We start from the raw sequence: 21,429 nt of genomic DNA on the forward strand, positions 1-21,429 counted from the left end.
AGTGAGTCGGCAGAAGAGCTTCAGAGTTTGCTTGATGTTGTAGATGGGTATGGAAGAGACTTTGGAGTGAGGTTTAGCAGTGAAAAGAGCAAGGTAATGGTTGTGAATGGGTCAGAGGATGAGAGGAACTCAGTGTGGAGACTAGGTGAGAACGAGATGCAACAGACAGATGAATACAAGTACCTGGGGATGTGGATGAGTCCGGTTGGCTGCGTGAAGACAAAGAATGAGAAGATAAGCATGGTGAGTCAGTGGGTAGGTCGGCTAGGAAGTGCAGCAAGGATGAGAGCGAGTAAATATGACGTGCTGCGAGAAGTTTGGAAGAGCGTGGCTGTTCCGAGCATCATGTATGGTATGGATGTGATTGCATGGAATGAAAGTGAACTAGAAAAGTTAGAAATAGGGCAGAATAGAGTTGCAAGAATGGCACTTAATGCACCTAGATATGCAGCAGTAGAGGCCCTTAGGGGAGACATGGGTTGGAGCACTTTTAGAGAAAGGTATGTAAAAGCGACCCTACGGTATAAGGCTAGGTTAGAGCGAATGAATGATGCTAGAATAGTGAGAAAAGTGTTTCTGTGGAATGTCAGGAGTAGCAAGTGGGGGAAAAAGTGTGTCAGGATGGTGGTGAAGAGTGGTCTAATAGCTAGTTGGGCTTTTCAGCAGGTAGAAGGAAGGCACTTAGAGAAGGACTGGAGTATGATAGTTAGAAATGGAGATGGTAGAGAATGGGGTGTAAGGAAGTGGAGGAGTGAGATAGACAGAGTAATGGGAGAGGATGAGACGGTGGAGCATGTGGTGCTGGAGTGTGTGAAGTATGCCAGAGACAGGTATGAGATGATGCAAGTGGTGCTGAGTTAGCTGGGGCATGACAGAGTGGAGATGACAGGAAGGGAATGGATGGTGGTGCTGCTGGGACTCTGTGGGGAGACGAATGGAAGGATGATTGAGGCTGTAAAAGAGTTCCTGGAGAGAATGTGGCGTGCTAGATGCAGCAACTAGTGGTGTGAAAGATGATGATTGTCCTCTTTGTTGTTTGTGTTTTCGTATTTTCCTTACAGGCGCTGCCGATACAAAGGTACTGATGACGAGGTCGCTGTGCGACGGATACAGGATAACCTAGATGGGCCCTGGTGGCCCTTTGTTATCCTATTATTTATGTTATGTTATATGTTATGTTAAAGGCCTGACGCAGAAATTCTTGCATCACCTGTAACATGAAGATCAAGATCAAGACCTGTAGCATCAAGATCAAAATCAAGGAAAGTTGGCATGTTCTGCTCGAATTGGTTTACACCCGACTCTTCCATAAACCTCTACATTACGGAAGTGCAGCAAAGCCCCAAGCTAATATCAAGCCACTATCAAACCATTATCAAGCCATTGACAAACAGTCACCAAACCACTGACAAACGATCACTTACGCATCACCATACAGTCAACAAACCATTGCCAAAGTATCACTAAAAGCCACTGACCAACAATTTCCGAACCGTGAGCAATCACTAAGTCGCTACTGGAGGACTGACAACCCATCACCACGACTATGAGGTAAATAAAATTTACCTTTAGGTTAATTAATGTTTACAGTCTTCTTGGTAATTTGTTGAGGTCGTGCAGGCTGTGCGTCACAGCCTCTAGTGGCCTAAAGGTGCAGTATGCGGTGGTTATGTGTTCAGGTTAAATGTGTGAAGACATAACCACCGCATATACGTTTATGGTCAATTTTCAGTTTCACCCAACGATGGAACCTGTAATGTGACTGACGGCCCGGTGGCGGGATCCGTTCTCTTTGGTAGTGCTGACTTTTTTTTTTTTTTTTCCAACTCCAACCTATGTCTACCCCTCATTCCCAACGATCTTGGGTGACCTGTAAGAAATCGGAATTTTTGGATGGGGGCGCATTAAATCGAGTAATGTGCCTTGCAAAATAGGTCGGGGTAAATATCTACAAGTCCTTCCTCCCTATCATCAATACCCTTCTCAAGAACAGTAAGCTTGGGGGGGATCTTGAAAAACTGGGTTTTCTTGTGAGTAAAGCTAAAATAGACCATTTTTTGCAGTTTAAAAATCTAAGGAGAAAATGTAAGTTTTTAGCAAAAAGAAAAAAAAAATCTGTTTTACTAACTATTTACCAACTATTCACTACATTTGTGGCTGTAACACTACTTTTAGTGAAAACCAAAGAAGCACTAAACCTAACATTTTAACCTCGCCTGGTGGGGCTACAAAACCCTCTGATTACTAACCTAACCTACATGGCTTTTGTTACCCTTCTCATCTTATAGAGCTTTTTATTCATTCATACCCGTCACAAATTGTTTATAACATTGATAAGAATTTTGTTTAGATTACCACTTGGGGAGAGCAAACGACATCAGCATGTGTGATGGACTGCCAAACACTGTGGAACGCCATTATGTGTGTTTGTCCGTGTGTGTGTATTGTCACATTATTTGCACACGCATGAAATGAATGATGATGATAGATTCTTTTGTTTGAGCAAGCTGCGACTGACCAATATAAATGATACATAATAGTCTAGCCAATCAAGAGTGGTTTGTGGAGAGAAGCGACTATTTGAAATTATTGAATCAGTCTGTGTAAGATGTCTGCCTGGATTTCCATGTGGTCCAGTGGTATCTTTAACAAACATTTAATTAGTGACTGCCTGAAGGATGTTACTGGAATGACAAAGGAGGGGAGGAACACAAGGGATTGTCAGGGTCTGAGTAGACTACCTCCACACTATTGCTACCTCTCCAGAGATCAAGGATTTGTCTTTTCTTTAACCCTGTCCCATTTCCTTACCTTTTTGTCTCTGTCTTAACTTTCTCTCCCTCTGTTTTTATATGAATTGGTGTTTCTGAAATTATTTCAGAAACCATTCATAAATTTCTTTCCACTTCACTGTTGAGGTAAAGATTAAGGGGAGTTCTCTATAGAAGAGTATTCCCCCATCCTAGACGTAGTATCTGAGCAAGGAAGTGTTCCCATTGATAGCTCTACCAGTTTATCTGACCTAACGCACCTTATATATGCAGTCTTGCAATAAACTACTGTCCTGCTGCAGGCATGCCATATGGCCACTCTCATAGCCACTCTAAAGCAGTAATCTGTAATGTGAACAAGTACTTCTTGCAAGAAGTACTTGAGAGAGAGAGAGAGAGAGATAGAGCAGGGAGGGAGGTTTGAAGAAGTGGCTGTGTTGTTGATGTTGCTTACTTTCTGCCACTATGCTAAGAATGCAATTTGCTCATTATGCCATCTAGAAGAAGAAAACCTAGTCCACTTTACACTGAATCATTCTCAGTTAAAGGAAGCAAGAAATGAAATTGTACACCTCTAAAGGTTAGGTAAATGAAAAAAAATCAAGTGATTGGGGAGTTTTTGTTTGTTGTCTGCACTTTCACCAACCCAAGCTCTCTCTCTCTCTCTCTCTCTCTCTCTCTCTCTCTCTCTCTCTCTCTCTCTCTCTCTCTCTCTCTCTCTCTCTCTCTCTCTCTCTCTCTCTCTCTCTGTTATGAATTTGCATGTTATACTCACACACAGCTATTCACAGTTGACCTTGTGGAAGAGGCACTAGGCCTGTGGCTTCAGTTCATCATCCCTGACTGCATGTGGTGGAATTTTATGGGCTCTGTTTGATTGAATATTTTATTCTGACCTTTCCATAATTTATCTAGACTTTGAAATTCCCTCACAGTACCTATTGGAATTTACCATCCCATTATGGAAGATCAATCCATATATCCACAATCCTGTGAGAGAATCAATATCTTATAGCATCTAGTTGAGGCTTTAGTTTGAAGTGCAGCCATCCTCCCTCAGTTGAAGATCTTAGAGTTTCCCTAGGTGCAGCCATCCTCCCTCAGCTGAAATATTCCTTCAGTGCAGTAATCATTCAGTTTAATATTTTGATGGTCTTGATCTGTTTTTCTTTCAACCTCCTGTTTGCCAGAGTTGATAAATCTAGCTTCCTGAGCTGCTACTTGTATGACAGGACTTTCAGCTGTGGTATTAGTTTGGTAGCTGGCCAGTGGATGTTTTCCAAAGCTTCCACATCCTTAACTAAGTAAGGACACCAAGTTTGATTTGCATATTAGATGTAACACCTAATAGTTTCAGTATACACCACACCAGTATGAAGATTCCTGGATTGAGATGTGAAAAATGCCCTCCTTATAAGCTTGACAAGTTTATTAGTGTTTAATCTTTTCAGCAAGATGGTCTAAGAATGATAGCTTTTTGTCTATCACAACATCATATCCTTTTCTACAATGTTGTTGAACATCTTTTATTCTAGTACCTCTGTGTTGGAACTATCCACTCTCATAAACTTACTCATGTCTGAATGAAAGTCCAGCATCCATTTCTCTGACCAGGTCTTCAACTTGTCTAAATCTCTTTGAAGACCCATGCAGTCCTTGTTATTACCAATCCTCCTAAACACCTTTGCATAATCTCTATGAAGATACACTTAACTCTTGTGTTTATTGACCAGATAGATAGATAATTTCTATACAATAAAATCAGCAGTGGTTGTTTTTGGGAGGGTGGGGTGGATGGGGCAATTATTGTTAGTAACTATGATGATTTAGCATATCCCCCAAAAAAAATAAAATAAATAAATAAATGAATAAAAATGAATAAATAAAAGAAAAGAAGTAGCCAAGTGTTTGGGGTATGCTTGTTGTTGTCTGTCCACATGTGCATTAAAGGAAGTTGAGAACTGTTATGAGAACACAATTTCATTCTTTTTGGGACAAAATAAAATCACCACCTGTATTTGTTACAAAGTATTTTGCAGGAGGGGCAACTGGCTAAGGACAACAAAAAATGAAAAATAAATAGCCCACAGGGTTGCCAGTTACCTTAAAGGTCAAGTGTGAGTCATCCAAAATTCAGAGACAAATGTCACGAAACCTCCCTCTTAAAAGAAGTCAAGTCGTAGGAAGATGGGAATACAGAAACAGGCATGGAGTTCCAGAGTTTAACAGGGAAAGGTATAAATGATTGAGAATACTGGTTGACTCTTGTATGAGAGAGTTGGACAGAATAAGGATGAGAGGAAGAAGAAAACTTTGTGCAGCGAGGATGTAGGAGGATGGAAGGCATGCAGTTACCAAGTTCAATAGAGCAGTTAGCATGAAAATATGGATAAAAGATAGAAAGAGATGTAACATTTCGGCGGTGAGAAAGAGGCTGAAGACAGTCAGTCAGAGGAGGGGAGTGGATGAGATGAAAAGCTTTTTATTCCACCCTATCTAACAAAACATGCGAAGAGTACTCCATACAAGGATGGATAAGGCCCTTGTACTGAGCTAGCAGTTGGAGGGGCAAGAAAAACTGGCAGAGACGCCTCAGAATGCCTTACTTCATAGAAGCTGTTTTAGCAAAAGATGAGAGGTGAAGCTTCCAGTTAAGATTATGAGTAAAGGATAGACTGATGATATTCACTGTAGAAGAGGGAGACAGTTGGGTGTCATTGAAGAAGAGAGGATAGTTGTCTGGAAGGTGGTGTCGAGTTAATAGATGGAGAAATTGAGTTTTTGAGGCGTTGAAAACTACTAAGTTTTCTCTTTCCCTATCAGAAATCTTAGAAAGATCAGATGTCAGGCATTCTGTGGCATCCCTGCATGACTTTCTGAAGGGTTGGTTGTCTCTGAAAGGACATGGAAAGATGAAGGATGGTATAATTAGCGTAGGAGTGGATAGGGCCAGAAGTTTGGATAAAAAGATCATTAATGAATAAGAGAAAGAGAGTGGGTGACTGGACAGAACCCTGAGGAACACCACTGTTAATAGATTTAGTAAAAGAAGGGTGGCCGTCTACCAGAGGTGCAATAGAACAGTCAAAAGGAAACTTGAGATAAGGTTGCAGAGAGAAGGATGGATACTGTGGGATGGCAGTTTTGAAACCAAAGCTTTGTGCCAGACTCCATCAAAACCTTTTTTTTTTTTTTTTTTTTTTTTTTTTTTTTTTTTTTTTTTTTTTTTTTTTTGGCCTATACCTAGTGCCTGTAGGCATACTTGAAGAGTGTATGTGAGAAGCGCTGTTAAGCTTCTGTTCATTAGTTGCACAGGCAATTTTACTTATAATGGTACCCATATTAAGGCCCGTATCACCACCGTATCACTGCCGTGGTACAGTGGAACCATGTGTGCTTTGGGGTCCTAGGAGTCTCCAAGCACACAGGTTCGAATCCTGTCCACAATCCGAGTGTAGGTTGGGCTTCCTCACTTGGGACAATGGTTTCCTAGCAGGTGGGCTTTGAGATAGGAGGTACCACAAAAAGTATCCCCTTTAGCCCAGAAATTCCTGTGAAAAGCCCACATGATATAAAAAAAAAAGTGCATCTTTGGTGTAACCACCTAGAATCTGGGTACCATGGTGACATTTAGTTAACTTTTAACCCTCTTGACAAAGAGCATAGCTTCAAAGTGGTATATGGTGGACGTATGCCTGATAATATTCCTACCACCTTAGCCACTATGCCACCTCCTCCCTTTTAGATATGTCTAACGCGACAACAAAAGTTTCACTGAAATCTCTAAAAGAAGATGACCAAGACTCAGTAAAGAACACCAGAAGATGGACAGTACAGTATTATATTTGGTAACTTGTAATTCACTTGGTTATTAATAGTTACTTGCATGTTTTAAGACACAGCATGATATAGTTCTTCTTGGTGTTTATTTCTCTGACAGCAACAGTGACAGTGAGATGGTGAGGTTCAGGTCAGTGGAGGTGCTGTCCCTGTACACCACCATGGTCCTCAAGCGTCTCGTCACAGCTGTCCAGCCTGTGGAGGTTAGTGAAGCTTGTGCTGTTTTCAGTCTTTCTATTCCATTGTGTTAATGAATATGGGCAAACACACAGAAGAGAAACCAAAAAAAGTTACTTTGTTCTTTTATTGTCATATGTAGTTTATGATATGCAGTAGGCTTGTGAAGTGTTGTTGCTTTTTTTATGTACTGTGAATAAGTCAAGAAGGCTCAAAAGTTTCTTCTTTAGGTTGTTAACAGATGCCTTTGAAGATTGCCAGGGAACAGTTAGCTGTGGTAAGCAGCTCTGGAGCTAGCTTAATGTTGTCAGGCAGTGATAGGTAGCTTACTGTCTGTGTGTGGTGACATTAATATACTTTAATGCTAATCATGCTGTTATTGGACAATTTCCTACTCTCTCATTATGCCTAAGTTGAACACAAACAATGATAAACACAAGGAATTGATAGCTTCATGCAAGAGTTGGTCACACACAGGCATTTGTTATTAGTGAAACAGATGTAAGTAAGACTCAATACAGTGCAACAATTAATATGAAAGAGAGACCATGAACTACTTCCTAAGAGTAGTGGACCTCGTGAGATTGCTATGAGGAGCTGTGCACTGATTTCTGGGCTGCTTAGCAAGGGCCTAAAATGTATGAGATGTAAGAGAAAACTCACCATAATTTATTGGGCAGTATGGCTCACATGTGTGGTAGCTGCTACATGATGACTTGAGATGTAAAAGTTTTTTGTTATTACACATACTACTATCCATAATTACTAATTATTGCTTAAACCCCCATTCTCACAACAAACTTACACCATGTCTAACAGCTCAAGAAAAAGAAACGAAAGAAATACTTGAGTGCCCTTTCTTGTTTTCTTTGAGAAGACACCCAGCCTGTTTTCTGCTCCCAGGTACTACCCATCAGGCCAATTCCCTCATTTGCCTCTTTGCTGTCACAGGTCTTTCGTGTTGTCTTCGGCTCAGCCCTTGCATTGGCTAGTTTTTTATTTTTTATTTTTAGCAGCGGTTGGGTTTGCCTTTTGTCACTCCTTGGTTTGTTTGTCTTCTACAGGGAGATTGTAAGTATGTTATTATGCTACTTAAGTTGTGTGAAATGTTCTCACTCCCGTCACTTACAGAGGACCCTCATGATGAGTGCTTGTCATGTAGGGTAGTGTTTTGTAGTCTTGCTTCTCATTGTGATTGCTGTAAGGCCTTGTCCCCATGACCAGTTTCTATGTCTTTTGGAGAATAATAAAGACTGTACTGAGAGCAGGAAGGCTTCTTCTTCCGGTAAGCGTAAGTCTTCCCGTGTCATAGCAGCTGCAAAATCGCATGTGTAGGATGGAGGAGATGTTGGGCCAACTTTCCCTCTTTCTCTCCTCTTCCCAGGGTTCTTCTTTCTCTGGTTTCCAGACTCCAGCTTCACAGGTAGACGATTCCCAGTCAGGAACGAGTGGTGCTTTGCAGAGGTAAGGGAAACCTGGATCAGCTGGTGCTGCCGACCCCAAGGTTGAGCTGGTACCGGCGTCTGCTGTTGACCCAACCACAACAGGTGGCTTCCATGGCTCAGTTCTTGGGACAGGTAAGGCAGTGCACAGTGCCCTTGGTACTTTTCACACTATTCAAGGGGGTAGGTTGACGATAGCCATCTGGCTCTGTCATACAGCTCCCTTCCCTGGCAGCCAGGATATTGATGGTGGCATCTGTCGTACGGCTCCCATGCTTGGCGGGCAGCCTCTTATCCCCTCCCATGGTTTTATTCGCAGTACAGATAAGGAAATGCCTGGTGCTCCTGATACCTTTGGCAGTGTTTACGGTGGTGGGGTTGGCGACAGCCAACTACTCAGGATATGGAGGTCGGTGTCTGCTATACAGCTGCCATGCCTGCTGGGTGCCAGTCTCCTCCTTTCCAGGATGTCGAGACTGGTGTGCCATACGGCTCCCATGCCTGGTGGCCAGCTATCATCCCCTCATGTAGATAAGGTCTAGGTGAGACTATTCCACTTTCTTCAGTGGTGGAGTTTGACCACAGCCATACTGCTAAAATGTCTGGTGGCCTTCTCCCTGCCCAGAATATGAGTGTTAGTGTCAGCCACAAGGCTCCCATGCTGGGCGACCAGACTCATATCCCTTGTGTAGGGGTTGGTGTGTGCCCCTTGGCTCCCATGCCTGGTGGCCATCCTCTTCTTCCAAGTGGTTTGAGCCATGTGGACCCTGGTGTGTCTATGCCAGACAGCCTTCCACTTATTCAGGAGGCTTCTGTTGAGGTTAGCCAACCAGCTTCTGTGCCTGGTGGCAGTGGAGTGGGCTAGGACCTGTGAGGATGAGGAGGACGTGCCTTCCAATCAAGAAGGTGTTTCCCCTTTTTTTGCACTTCATATGCCAAGTGAGGGCCTGTCTTCAGATGTCTTCTCCTGAGGCTCCTGCCTCATCCCAGCTTATGGGTGTAGAAAGGGCACAGGGCTCGGTGTTGCCCCACCAGCCCTCACTTATTCTCCCACAGTTGCTTATGGCTGAAGCTGTCCGTGAGGAAGCCTAATTCAGGTCCCTGAAGGAGCCTAAGCCTTGCTTAGCCAATTTTTCAGTTGTCTAGGAACAGGTATAGCTGGGCCAGGTTTTTTTTACCTGCCTGAGGGGATCTCACTGGCTCCTCCTCTGGTTATCCCCTTCGCGCCGGATGTTAAAAAAGCCCGCCTGTATGATATACGGGTGGTAGTGCCGCGCCCGGCGGAAACTCGTGCAAGCTTGTCATACTTGTCGTCTTTGTGTATTATGCTGCTATTTTTTAGTCACTATATCGCCTTCGAAGAGGAAAGTGGACGCTTCTCTCTTTGGAGAGAAAGAGAGAGAGAGAGACATTTGTTAATATTTTAGACACAAGCGGGACGCATGTAGCTTATCTTTCGAGAGGAAGAGGGGGAGGGAGGGAAGGGAGAGGGAAACGAAGAGAGGAGAGATTAGAAAATTTGTTGTTTTTGTATTTGTAATTCACTGTTTGATCTGCTGCAGTCTCTGACGAGACAGCCAGACGTTACCCTACGGAACGAGCTCAGAGCTCATTATTTCCGATCTTCGGATAGGCCTCAGACCAGGCACACACCACACACCGGGACAACAAGGTCACAACTCCTCGATTTACGTCCCGTACCTACTCACTGCTAGGTGAACAGGGGCTACACACGTGAAAGGAGACACACCCAAATATCTCCACCCGGCTGGGGAATCGAACCCCGGTCCTCTGGCTTGTGAAGCCAGTGCTCTAACACGTGTTTGTGTGTGTGTGTGTATTTACCTATTTGTATTTACCTATTTGTGTATTACAGGGCCCGAGCTAAGCTCTCTGTGTCCTGTCTCCTTGTCCATTCCTGTCATATCTCTCTTTCATCTGATTGACACACACCGCATCAACGACATGGCTGCTCAGTTTGTTCCACTTATCAATGCTATGATGCGGGAAACTGTATTTTCTCACGTCATTTAGACAGATGTCTTTTATTAGCTTTTTTCCATGTCCTCGGAGATGATTACTTGTGGTCACCTTTATCAACTCTCTATCCAGTATGTCAATCTTGTTCACCAATTTATACATAGTTATCATGTCTCCTCTTGTTCTTCTCTCTTCTAATGTGGTCAGCCCCAGTTTCCTCAGTCTTTCCTCATAGTCTAACTCCCTGAGTCCTGGTACCATCCTTGTTGCCAGCCTTTGTACTCTTTCTACCTTTTTCACATTTTTCTTCATATGCGGTGACCAGACGCATGCTGCATATTCTAGCTGGGGTCTTATTAAGGTACATAATATCTTCATCATTCCTTCATCTAGGTAGTGGAATGCAAGGCCAATATTTTGAAGCATGTTGTATGTTTTCCAAATATCTTGTTAATGTGTTTCTCCGGTAATATGCTTTGAAATGTACGGAAACTCGCGTTACGTACAAAATCGACTTACGTCATGTTTCAGGAACGTAACTCTGACGTAAACTGAGACCTTACTGTATATATAAATATAGGTAACTCGATTTACGTGATAGATGCGTTCCAAGAGGCATCGTGTATATTAAAATTTGTGTAAAACAAACTTAATTTTCATAAGAAACAATAGATAATAGGGGGATGCGGGATGTGGTCAACAAAAATTCGTACAAAATACTCGTAAATCGAGTTACCTATATTTATATATATATATATATATATATATATATATATATATATATATATATATATATATATATATATATATATATACAGTAAGGTCCCGGGTTACGTCGGTCTCGAGTTACGTCAAACTCGCACTTACGTCAGTCCACTATAAGGCAATTTAAGATTTAAAAATTGAAAATTTATAAATCGTAAAGCGGGGTTTATTGTTATTGTTGGCCCAGGCGTCACTAGTGGTTATCCACCACACCACCCACCTCATGCTTGAATACAATAACACTCACGTGCCTCAGTTCCACCACACCGTCGCCCCTGGCAAGAGTGTTCCTACATCTGCGTTTGCTGACTATCTTAGTATCTTGCTCAATGGCACCAAAAGAAAACTCCTGAGTGATAGCAGTGATGCTAAGAAAAGGAAAACCATTACGCTACAAGAAAAAGTGGACATAATTAAAAGACATGAGAAGGAGGCAGCAGCTGTGTGTAAGGGAGTGAAGAAGAAAATGGGAAGCCCGTTACCATGACAATGGGGAGGTTGACGACCTTGAGGGCTCACGCACCTATCACAACAATAACAACTCCGGAGCCTTCGCCTGGGCCACACGACACTGCAGCTCACTTGCACCGTCTGCGCTTGTCTGCTGATCCCTATTGCCCTTTCCTATTGCATTTCCTGCCCCGCTGCCCACGCTTCTACTCCCACCGCACTGCACTCGCTCCCAGCTGTCCGCCCTGGGCGTCACAACATTCGACCTGCCCACCCTCCTGGCGGCCTCAGGCGTCCACCCCTCTGGCAACATGCAGTCCTTCGCGTTCGCGGCCCTAATCAACAACAAAAACAAGCTTGTGTTTCATATTCCTACATACTTGTAAATAATATAACAATATAACCTTTTACTTATATAACGCTTCTACTCCTACCGCACTCCACAAAGCTCCCAGCTGTCCGCCCTGGGCGTCACAACATTCGACCTGCCCACCCTCCTGGCGGCCTCAGGCCGCCCTCTCGGCAACCTGCAGTCCTTCGTGTTCGCGGCCCTAATCAATATATTCCTACATAGTTGTAAATAATATACCAATATAACAATATAACCTTTACTTACCTGAATAACCATAAAAAATTATTGGTTGAAAACTCGATAATATGCTTTGAAAGTACAAAAACTCGAGTTACGTACAAAATCGACTTACATCATGTTTCAGGAACGTAACTCTGGCGTAACTCGGGACCTTATATGTATATATATATATATATATATATATATATATATATATATATATATATATATATATATATATATATATATTTATATATATATATATATATATATATATATATATATATATATATATATATATATATATATATATATATATATATATATATATATATTTATGATATATATATATATATATATATATATATATATATATATATATATATATATATATATATATATATATAAATATAGGTAACTTGATTTACGCGATAGATGCGTTCCAAGAGGCATCGTGTATATTAAAAGTTGCGTAAAACAAACTTTTAATTTTCATAAGAAACAATAGATAATAGGGGGATGCGGGATGTGGTCCCCAAAAATTCGTACAAAATAATCTATTTATTTGGCTAAATTAACATGTTTTTATTATTTAGCATTCTATATACTAGAACTGCATTTAAAGTAAAAGGGAAAAGCAAGAAATAATAAGAGAAAGCAAAAATTTCTAAGAGAAAACAACAAAACAATACGTAAACACAACACTCACTGCGTCAGTGCCTTCACCACTCACACCAGTCAGTCACCATCCTCCTCTGAGCATTACCACTTTACCAAAAATCCTTTTATCAAAAATAACCCTACATGCAGAAGAAAATGAAGGACGTTTTGGGGCCATCTTGGTGAATTATAGGCAGATTGAAGAGATTCCATCTGTACTCAGTGCTGGCAGACTGCAAATGAGGCACGAGAAGAGCAGGATCTGGATCCAAGAAACTTTAACGTCAGAGCAAACTTCTGCCGCAAAATGTCATTGTTTTGTAATGCATAAAGTGAAATCTTACATGGAATACCAAAAAATAAAGCAGAGACGATATCAGCCACAGACGAGGCGGAGACACATCCAATCCCCCATGTTCATGGACTCCAAAACTGATGCCACCATCTCCATCTGGAAGGGGCTGACCACTAAAAACTTGTTCAAAGCCAAGAGGTTGAACACAGGTCTCCAACCCCCTGTTACTTTGGATACAAGGAAGAGATGGGCATAAAAGCCCATATATATATATATATATATATATATATATATATATATATATATATATATATATTTGCCGGACTAAAAGGGGAAGGCTTGTCCGGGAATGGCAAATGTCCGGCAATGGAAAATGTCCGGGGGTCTACCCCCTTGCCGGACTTTACCCTATACAGGTCGAACCCCGCTTTAACGGCACGCGATTTACCGGAATCCCGTGTTTAACGGCAAAAATTTCCGGTGGGAACATAGTGTTGTCTTTAACGGCATTTTGGCACCTGCACCAGCTGTACCAGGAAGTTGGAAAATAAATCAGACGTTTTTTGTTCAGAAAAACAAAACTGAGGGAGAAGAAAGAGACTTTGCACCAGATGTGGAAGACAAGAGAAAGAAAAATAAAAGAAAGGCAGGATCAGGAAGAATAGAAGTAACAGGAGGTGCCGAGGCAAAGGCAAAACCTCCGACGACCATCATCATCATCATCATCATCATACAGCTTGCAGACTTGGGCAACACTCATTCCTCCATCTATTTTACGTAAAAGTTCCAGTTTTTGCGACACAGAAAGGTGCACAGGTTTAGCTGTACGCTTGGTTACTTTCTTTGGTGGGTTTTTGGGTGGCATCGTTGTGAAGAAGAGGTGTATCCACGACAAGCACGTAAGCACAACACTCGTGTGACGCGGCAGACTTGTTTTCTATAGTGCCCGATTTGCGAACTTTGTCTGGCGCGGTAGTTTGAAATCGACTTGTCCCGGACTTTTTTTTTTTTTTTTTTTTTTTCCCACAGACTCTTGTCCAGCAAATCCGAAATCCGGCAAATGGAGGTCCGGCAAATCGAGGGTTGAGTGTATATATATATATACAGGCAACCTCTGCTTAACGAAGGGGTTACGTTCCTAAAAAAAAACCTTCGTTAAGCGAATCTTTATTAAGCGAACCAATTGTAACAAGTTTAACCCCAGACTTGAACTTCCATTGAGAGTAAACGAAGCGAGAATGCTTCATAGTACAGTGAAAGGTTTAATGAAAGTAAAAATTATGAAATGAAACATTCAAGTCATTATGATGTACACTAATGTATGTATGTACGTAACTTTATAATGTTGATGATCTTAAATTTATGAAGGGAGGGAGAGTGGAGTGGGAAAGACACTAACCGGCAATCTGTGGAATGTAAACAAAGGGCACATTATTGTATCACATACAAAACTTATGTACCACATTTCCACAAGGCTTTCCATTTTATCCATTGTAGAGTCACGAGTTCAGGTGGTTCTTTTAGCTTGCAAGGAAGATATGGTCTCACCAGCCTTCTTAATAGAGTCTGCTGACTTGAAAATAGTAGAGACAGTAGATGGAGTCAAGATGGTAGCGAGCAATGCTATTAGTTTTCTCACCTCTCGTGTCTGTGAATAATATCCAGCTTCACTTCAAAGTAAGAGATTTCCTGGTCTTCTTAGCAACACTAGGCGACATTGCAAGGCATTTTGGTGGCAAGTTGAGCGAGGGAAGATGAGCTGCTGGTGACGCTGTTATTGTTTTGAACAAGGGGAGTGAGTGGTGCAAGTGTTATCCACGAGAGGTGCTGGTGTATTCAAAAAGCCTGTCGGCTTGCGTGATACGGCGGTGCTTTCAAACTTGAAAAAAATTACCTGGATAAAACTTCGTTAAAGCGAGTTTGGTGTTCATTAAACAAGCAGATGGTAGTAAAATGAAATCTTCGTTGTAGCAAAATTTCGTTGTGTGAACCTTCGTTAAGCGGGGGTTGCCTGTATATATATGCATTTTCTTGCTTTTGCCACAAAGGCAACAACTGCTATGGCTTGCTTTTTTGTTGTTGGTGTTAAGGCCGCGAATATCTGTGGAGCCTTATGAGCCCTGGGGTACTCCTGTGTGGGTATCACAGGCGTGGTAGCTGGCTGGTCTTCCTCAAGAAGGTATAGGTAAGGCGAAGGACAGCAGGTTGCCATGAGGGATGGACATGGACACCTGAGACTGCCAGGAGGGTGGGTAGGTCGAATGATGTGATAGCCAGGGCAGAGAGCCATGAGTGTGGTGTAGTGTGGTGGGTGTGGAAGCGTGGGCAGTGAAGCAGAAAATGTTTGATGGTCTCAGAGGTAGTCCTACACCAAGGACAGAAGTGGTCATGAGACAGTCGTAGGTGGTGCAAGTGAGCACTGAGCTTGGTGTGGCCCAGGCGGAGGCGGGTAATGGCTGCTGTGGCTTGCGTTCCTTCCCGTGACTGACTGACTGTTTGAATCTTGTAACAGCACTCGTCCTCTCCTGCAGATGGACCACCCCATCCCTATCCCCTTCACTACCTGTGTTCTGCCCGCCATCTGTTGCGGGCTGCACTCCCTAATAAATTTCTCCAGCCCTCCCACTGAACTTGTATATCCTCCCTAGAATCCTTGGAGTGGACCCTACACCCAGTAGTGTGCCGGCAGATCTTCCAGGTTTGGGGTGCGCCACAGGTGGATCTGTTTGCCACTGCCTTAAATCACCAGTTTCCTTTGTATGTATCTCCCCTGCCAGACCCAGGAGCTTGGAAAGAGGATGTGTTTACCTCTCTATAATCTGTGTACCTTTCCTCCCTTCTCTCTGATTCATCAGGTGCTGGTTTGGATCAGAGGGTGCACTTGTGTTCATGTGACTCTGATTTCCCCGCGGTAGCATCAGGCAGACTTGTTTCCTCTGTTTCTGAGTCTGCTTGTGGACTATCCTTGAGTGTTGCCTTCATGGGCCTTTCTGCTCTACCAGCCTTATCGCCACCTTTCACTAATCTCCAGGGGCACTTCATCTTCTCCTGTGAAGACTTTCCAGCATCTCTTCCGAAAGAGAGGCTTTATGTAGAAGGCTGCTAGATATATGGCCCGTCTGGTCAGACAGTCCTCTGCCAGAGTTTATCAGGCAAAGTGGTCTGTCTTATGTGGCTGGTGTGAGGCGAGGGGTTGTCATCCTCTCTCAGCCTCTGTGATGGACTTAGTGGACTTTATTTTTATTTTAGAAGACACAAAGCACTTGTCCTTGCCATCCATTAGGGGGTTTCGTTCAGCTTTGGCCCCTGTTTTCTGGCAGGCTGGGTTGGATATCTCACAAGATTTGGATCTGTCAGTTCTGTCTTTGGTATTTGCCATGTCAGTTCCTCCCTGTTCACCACGCTTTCCTGTGTGGGATTTGTCCTTAGTTTTACGTTCATTAATGAAGTCCCCTTATGAGCCTCTTTGTTTAACTTCCTTGAGGGACGTTGCACTTAAATCTTTTCTTTTGGCTTTAGCGTCTGCTCATGAAATTAACGAACTGCATGGGCTTTCAGTGGAAGTTCATCACTCTAAGGTTTGGTCTTCTATGATTTTTTCTTTAGCCCTGATTTTCTAACAAAGACTCAACTTCCAGGTGATGAATCTCAGTCCAACTTCACCATTCCTACTCTTATGGGGTATGTTGGTGACTCCAAAGGGGACAGGCTTTTATGCCCAGTCAGAACCGTCAGGGAGTACTTTTGTAGGACCAGGGATTGCCATCCTAGATGCTCCCACCTTCTTGTGACTGTTACTGAGCCTTGGTGTGTAGTGCACCCTCATACTATTTTTCACTGGATATGTCAGGTTATCCAGCGCGCACACCATGTTTCTGAGGAGGACATGCGCTTGGTTCGGGTGAAGGCACATGAAGTTAGAGCAATGGCGACAAGTGCCTTGTTCAAGAAGATTCGGAGTATTCCTGCCATTCTTTGGGCAGGAACCTGGAAGACTATGTCCACTTTTACTTCTTTTTATCTTAGGGATATTACTCATCGGTATTTGGATACCTTTTCTGTGGTCCCTGTTGTGTCAGCTCTCAGGGTAATTCAATCATTTTTCTTTTGGGTTCCTTATACATACAGTTCTATGTATTGTCCTCAGTGGAGTTCTGAGTCATTGGACCTTTTTCGTGGGAAGATTTGTGATGCTCCTCTCATTCTGTGGTTTTGTCCCTCTCTCATGGGATACAAGTGCTGCACCCCCCTCAGGATATAACCTCTGCCTTGTAAGTTTTAGGTTTGTAAGGGTGTGTGTCTTGAGTAGTGAAAGTTGTGTTTAGGAGTGAGGTCATCCTCCCTCCTATACTTGGGATTCAGTACTTAAACAATAATTAATAATTATGGGTAGTAGTATGTGTAAAAACAAATAGGATTTTTTTTTATGTAAAACTCATTTTTATCTACATCCTTGCCTATAATTATTAATTATAATTGAGTTTCCCTTCCTCCCTCCCCTTTATGACCTTTTAGGCTAGAGGCTAATGAGGGAATTGGCGTGATGGGTGGTACCTGGGAGTAGAAAATGGGCTGGGTGTCTTCTCAAAGAAAACGAGAAAGAGCACTCAAGTATTTCTTTTGTTTCTTTAACTTGAGCTGTTAGATATGGTGTAAGTTTGCTGTGAAAATGGGGGTTTAAGCAGTAGTTAATAATTATGGGTAAGTATGTAGATAAAAATGGATTTTACATAAAAAAATCCTATTTTACTCAAAAATGAGCCATTCTTAGATACACTGCAGCAAGCTATTAATGGGTGGTGCTGGCTACTATTGTAGTGACTATGGCTCAGGGAACCAAGAGATTATTATAGCAATGACCTTCCATCCTGATTTCTGTGGGTATTTGAAAGTAACTGCGACAATCTTAAAGTCTCACATGGGAGCTGTTTCTAGTGGCATATCATAGCCCTGAGCATTGCTTTAAACATAAGGGAGGAAGACTATGTCCTTCCATACCCTAGACCCAGTCATTTATTTATTTATTTTGTTGTACATTTTTGCAGGACCATCTGTCACATCTAATCTGTGTGTTGGAGTATAACCTGAACAACATGGGGGTTGACAGAAAGTGGTTCTTTGGCACGCTCAAGGACCATGCACGGCTGTTCAACCATGAGGTCAGTTCATAGTAATTCTTCTTCCTTCTATGGTAGTAAAGATAAATGCTGGCATATATTCAGTGAATAGTAAAACACACTTTTCTCACTATAACCACAAATTCACCAGTCATTGTTCAAAGGGCAAGGTAATGCTGTATTCCCTTTGTAACCAGGAATTTACCTACCATGGTTCAAAGAAGAGATATATGATATTTATTTTCTTTTTAGCTATGAAATCACCCACCATGGTTCAATGAATAGGGAAAACATTATTTTCTAACCATGAATTAACCACAGCATTGTCTTTTTTTTATGAAGGGGGATGGGTGGAAGCATTGGTTAATGGCAATAAAAATCAATACAAAAAATTATCCACTGCCAGTCATTAAAGCAAAGATTTTTTTTTTTTATAATGTTATGGCCTATAGTGCCTGTAGGCATACTTGAAGAGTATATGTGGGAAGCATTATTCAGCTTCTGCCCATTAGTGGCGCAGGCAATTTTATTTATAGTGGTACCCATATTAGGGCTCATATCACCACCCAAGTGCATTTTTTATGTAACCACCTAGGACCTGGGTATCATGGTGACATGTAGGTAACTTTAAAGCACTCGACAAATGGCATAGCTTCAAAGCAGTATGTGGTGGGATTCGAACCTACGCGTGGACGTCTTCCCAATCCCACGCTCACCACCTTATCCATTACGCCACTGTGTAAAACATCCAATATTACATGCGGAGGTGTCTCAAAATCTCTCTAGAAAGAATGTAAGTGATAGTAGGTAGGAGGAAATATATTAATAAATAGGGAGTTTCAGAGTTTGCCCGTAAAATGGTCGAAAACTTTCACATTAGGTAAGTGAATAACAAAGGTGAAAGAAAAGATAAAGCTTTGTTGTGAAAGATGATCAACACTGTCTTATCCCTTCCATGATCAGTGTGGATACCAATCCCTTTTTTCCTTACTGGATTTTTTTTTTTTTTTTTTTTTTTTTTGTACTTCTAATTTCATAGCGGTAGCTTATATGCATTCTTACATCTTTATTTAATTATTACAAGAAGCTGAGGCATTTGGCATAGTAGGGAAGGAGATTTTGGAGGGAAGGGACAGGAAGAGGATCTCACTTTTCATAGCAGAAGCTGAGAAGATGAAATCAAGGAAAAGAAAAATTTGAAAAATACATGAGGAGGAGAACAGAAAAGCAGAGGGAGAAATGTACATACTTGGAGGCACTGATCTTGATGAGGATAAAAAAAAATTGTTTCATAGAGAATAAGGAAAGTGCCTCCTGATGGTTAAAATTTATCATAATTTTATTAAATAATATTCTTAGGATACCCATCAGTGAGCTAATTCTACCGGCAACAGCACAAAGAATCAGAGTCAGGAATTTTGACAGTGTCACCACAAGGTAAATAGCTCCTGAAATGAAGTGCTAAATATGGAAATGATTAAATAATTCTTTGTGTGCAGTTTCTCAATAGATCAACACACAATATATAATTAATCTACTAATTTTGATAAACACATAGCTTGGGTTGTAAACTTTTAAAATTTTAAAGAGCCTTATTTTAAAACATGATTTTTCTAGATATAAAAAAAACTGTATAAAATCAACCATTATACATCCTCCCTTGAAACTTGGTGTACTTATTGACTGGGATTGGGGTAACATTTTTTGAAACCAGTTTTTCCCTAAAGTGATTAGAAAGTTTTTAAATGAAGCAAAAATAACAGCTTTTCATGCTGCTTTGATGACATCATGAATGCAAAAACTTTAAAAATCATATCTCATAACGTATGAAGAAATTGAAAAAAAAGCTTTCTCTACGTTTCTCTAGGCATCTTTCAAGTATGTCCATGTTAAATCATTTAAAGAAATTATTATAAAAGGCCTGTACAACATTTGAATGCAACTCTGTGCATGATGTCATGAAGTCATGACGTCATAGATTGAATTTAGTATGCCTTTAGACTACAAAATCCTTGTAAGGATGGCCACTGTTCATTGCCTAACATTATTAGGTCTCTGGGATGCAGAAAATGTGAAAATGTCTATGCAGAATAACGGTTTGGTTGCCAATAGACAATCTCACTATCAGACTTTGATTTTTAATCTATGAAAGTAAACTCATTTATGGGGTCTTCATATATTTATGGTTTCTTGTAGTCTACCGCCTAGCATTGAAGAAAAAAATTTACAGTGGTGCCTTGCGATAAAAGACACTTCGGGGGTGACGGGGTGTCTGTTACTGCAAATTGTCAGCTACTGAGAGCAGTTTGTCTGTGATACCCTAAATACCCCCCCTCCCACCCTCATTTTTCTCCTTTTCAATAATTTATTCTCTTGTAATGAAAATAAATATTTTGAATATTTAAACCACCTTATTCAATGCTCAATGCTGAAATGTGAGAGTTAATTATTAAGTAAGAAGTATACAGTTATAAAAATTTGTCTTACTAAGAATAAATGAATTCAAAATGTAGCTTCCCCTCCTAACCTCTCTCATCTTCTTACCCTCTGTCTCTGTTTTTCTTTCTCTCCCTGTTTCAATGTAAATTGGTGGGTTTTTTAAGTTATTTCCAAAATCTTTTAACTTTTATTTGACATCACTGTTGAGGAAATCAAGGCATGTTCTCTATAAAAAGTCTACTCCCATCATACATGTGGCATTTGCGCAAGGAAGCGTGACCGAGTGCAGACTGCCGATACTTCTACATGCACCTTACATATGCAGTCTCACTATGGACTATTGCCTTGCCCCAAGCTTGCCACATGGCCACCTTCACAGCTAATAGTAATGTGCAATGTGAACAAGTACTTCTAGGAAGGAGGAAGTACTTGAGAGAGAGAGGGCGATGGGGCATGTATGTTGAAGAAAGGCTATATAATGGTTTTGTGTTTACTGTCTGCTACTTTATACTATTGTTCTGCTGGAAGCTTGCTGTATGGCCACCTTCACAGCCAATCTAAGGCACTAATCTGCAAAATGGACAAATATTTCTTGGAAGAAATAAGAGAGAGAGATAGAGAGTTAAAGTTAACATGGATCTGCTATCTTAGTTTTGTTTCAATGATGCACATTACATCCGGCTTTTTCTCTTTCAAATAATCCCTAACCTCCAACATGCTTGATAACAACCCATATATATTAATATAGTCACTCTTAATTTCTTGCTTCCTCCATGACCTCCTCTTTCTTCCATAGGTATCACTTCTTTAGTTTCATATCCAGAACCCTCCAGTAAAAATTCTTCTTCTCTATCTCTGTCTTTTTCTCGTTTTTTCCTTATTTTTACTTCTTGGCACTTTTTCCTTTTCCCTCTCCTCTAGG

General features: G+C 41.4%; 1 protein-coding gene across 4 annotated transcripts in view; it reads left to right on the top strand.

Annotated features, from left to right (window-relative positions):
* The first annotated feature begins 1,228 nt into the window (after nucleotides 1-1,228).
* LOC123513603 overlaps nucleotides 1,229-21,429 on the top strand; it is a 75,054-nt gene continuing 54,853 nt past the window's right edge. The window contains exons 1-3 of one of the 4 annotated variants that reach the window (XM_045270863.1): nucleotides 1,229-1,551; nucleotides 6,712-6,814; nucleotides 17,997-18,110. In XM_045270863.1, the coding sequence (XP_045126798.1) occupies nucleotides 1,547-1,551; nucleotides 6,712-6,814; nucleotides 17,997-18,110 (222 nt within the window). In that variant the 5' untranslated portion in view covers nucleotides 1,229-1,546. The remainder of the gene's footprint in view (nucleotides 1,552-6,711; nucleotides 6,815-17,996; nucleotides 18,111-21,429) is intronic. The other 3 variants (XM_045270860.1, XM_045270861.1, XM_045270862.1) reach the window with 3 other exon arrangements.

This window comes from Portunus trituberculatus, chromosome 36 (genome assembly GCF_017591435.1).
Source record: "Portunus trituberculatus isolate SZX2019 chromosome 36, ASM1759143v1, whole genome shotgun sequence".
NCBI classification, from domain to species: Eukaryota; Metazoa; Arthropoda; class Malacostraca; order Decapoda; family Portunidae; genus Portunus; species Portunus trituberculatus.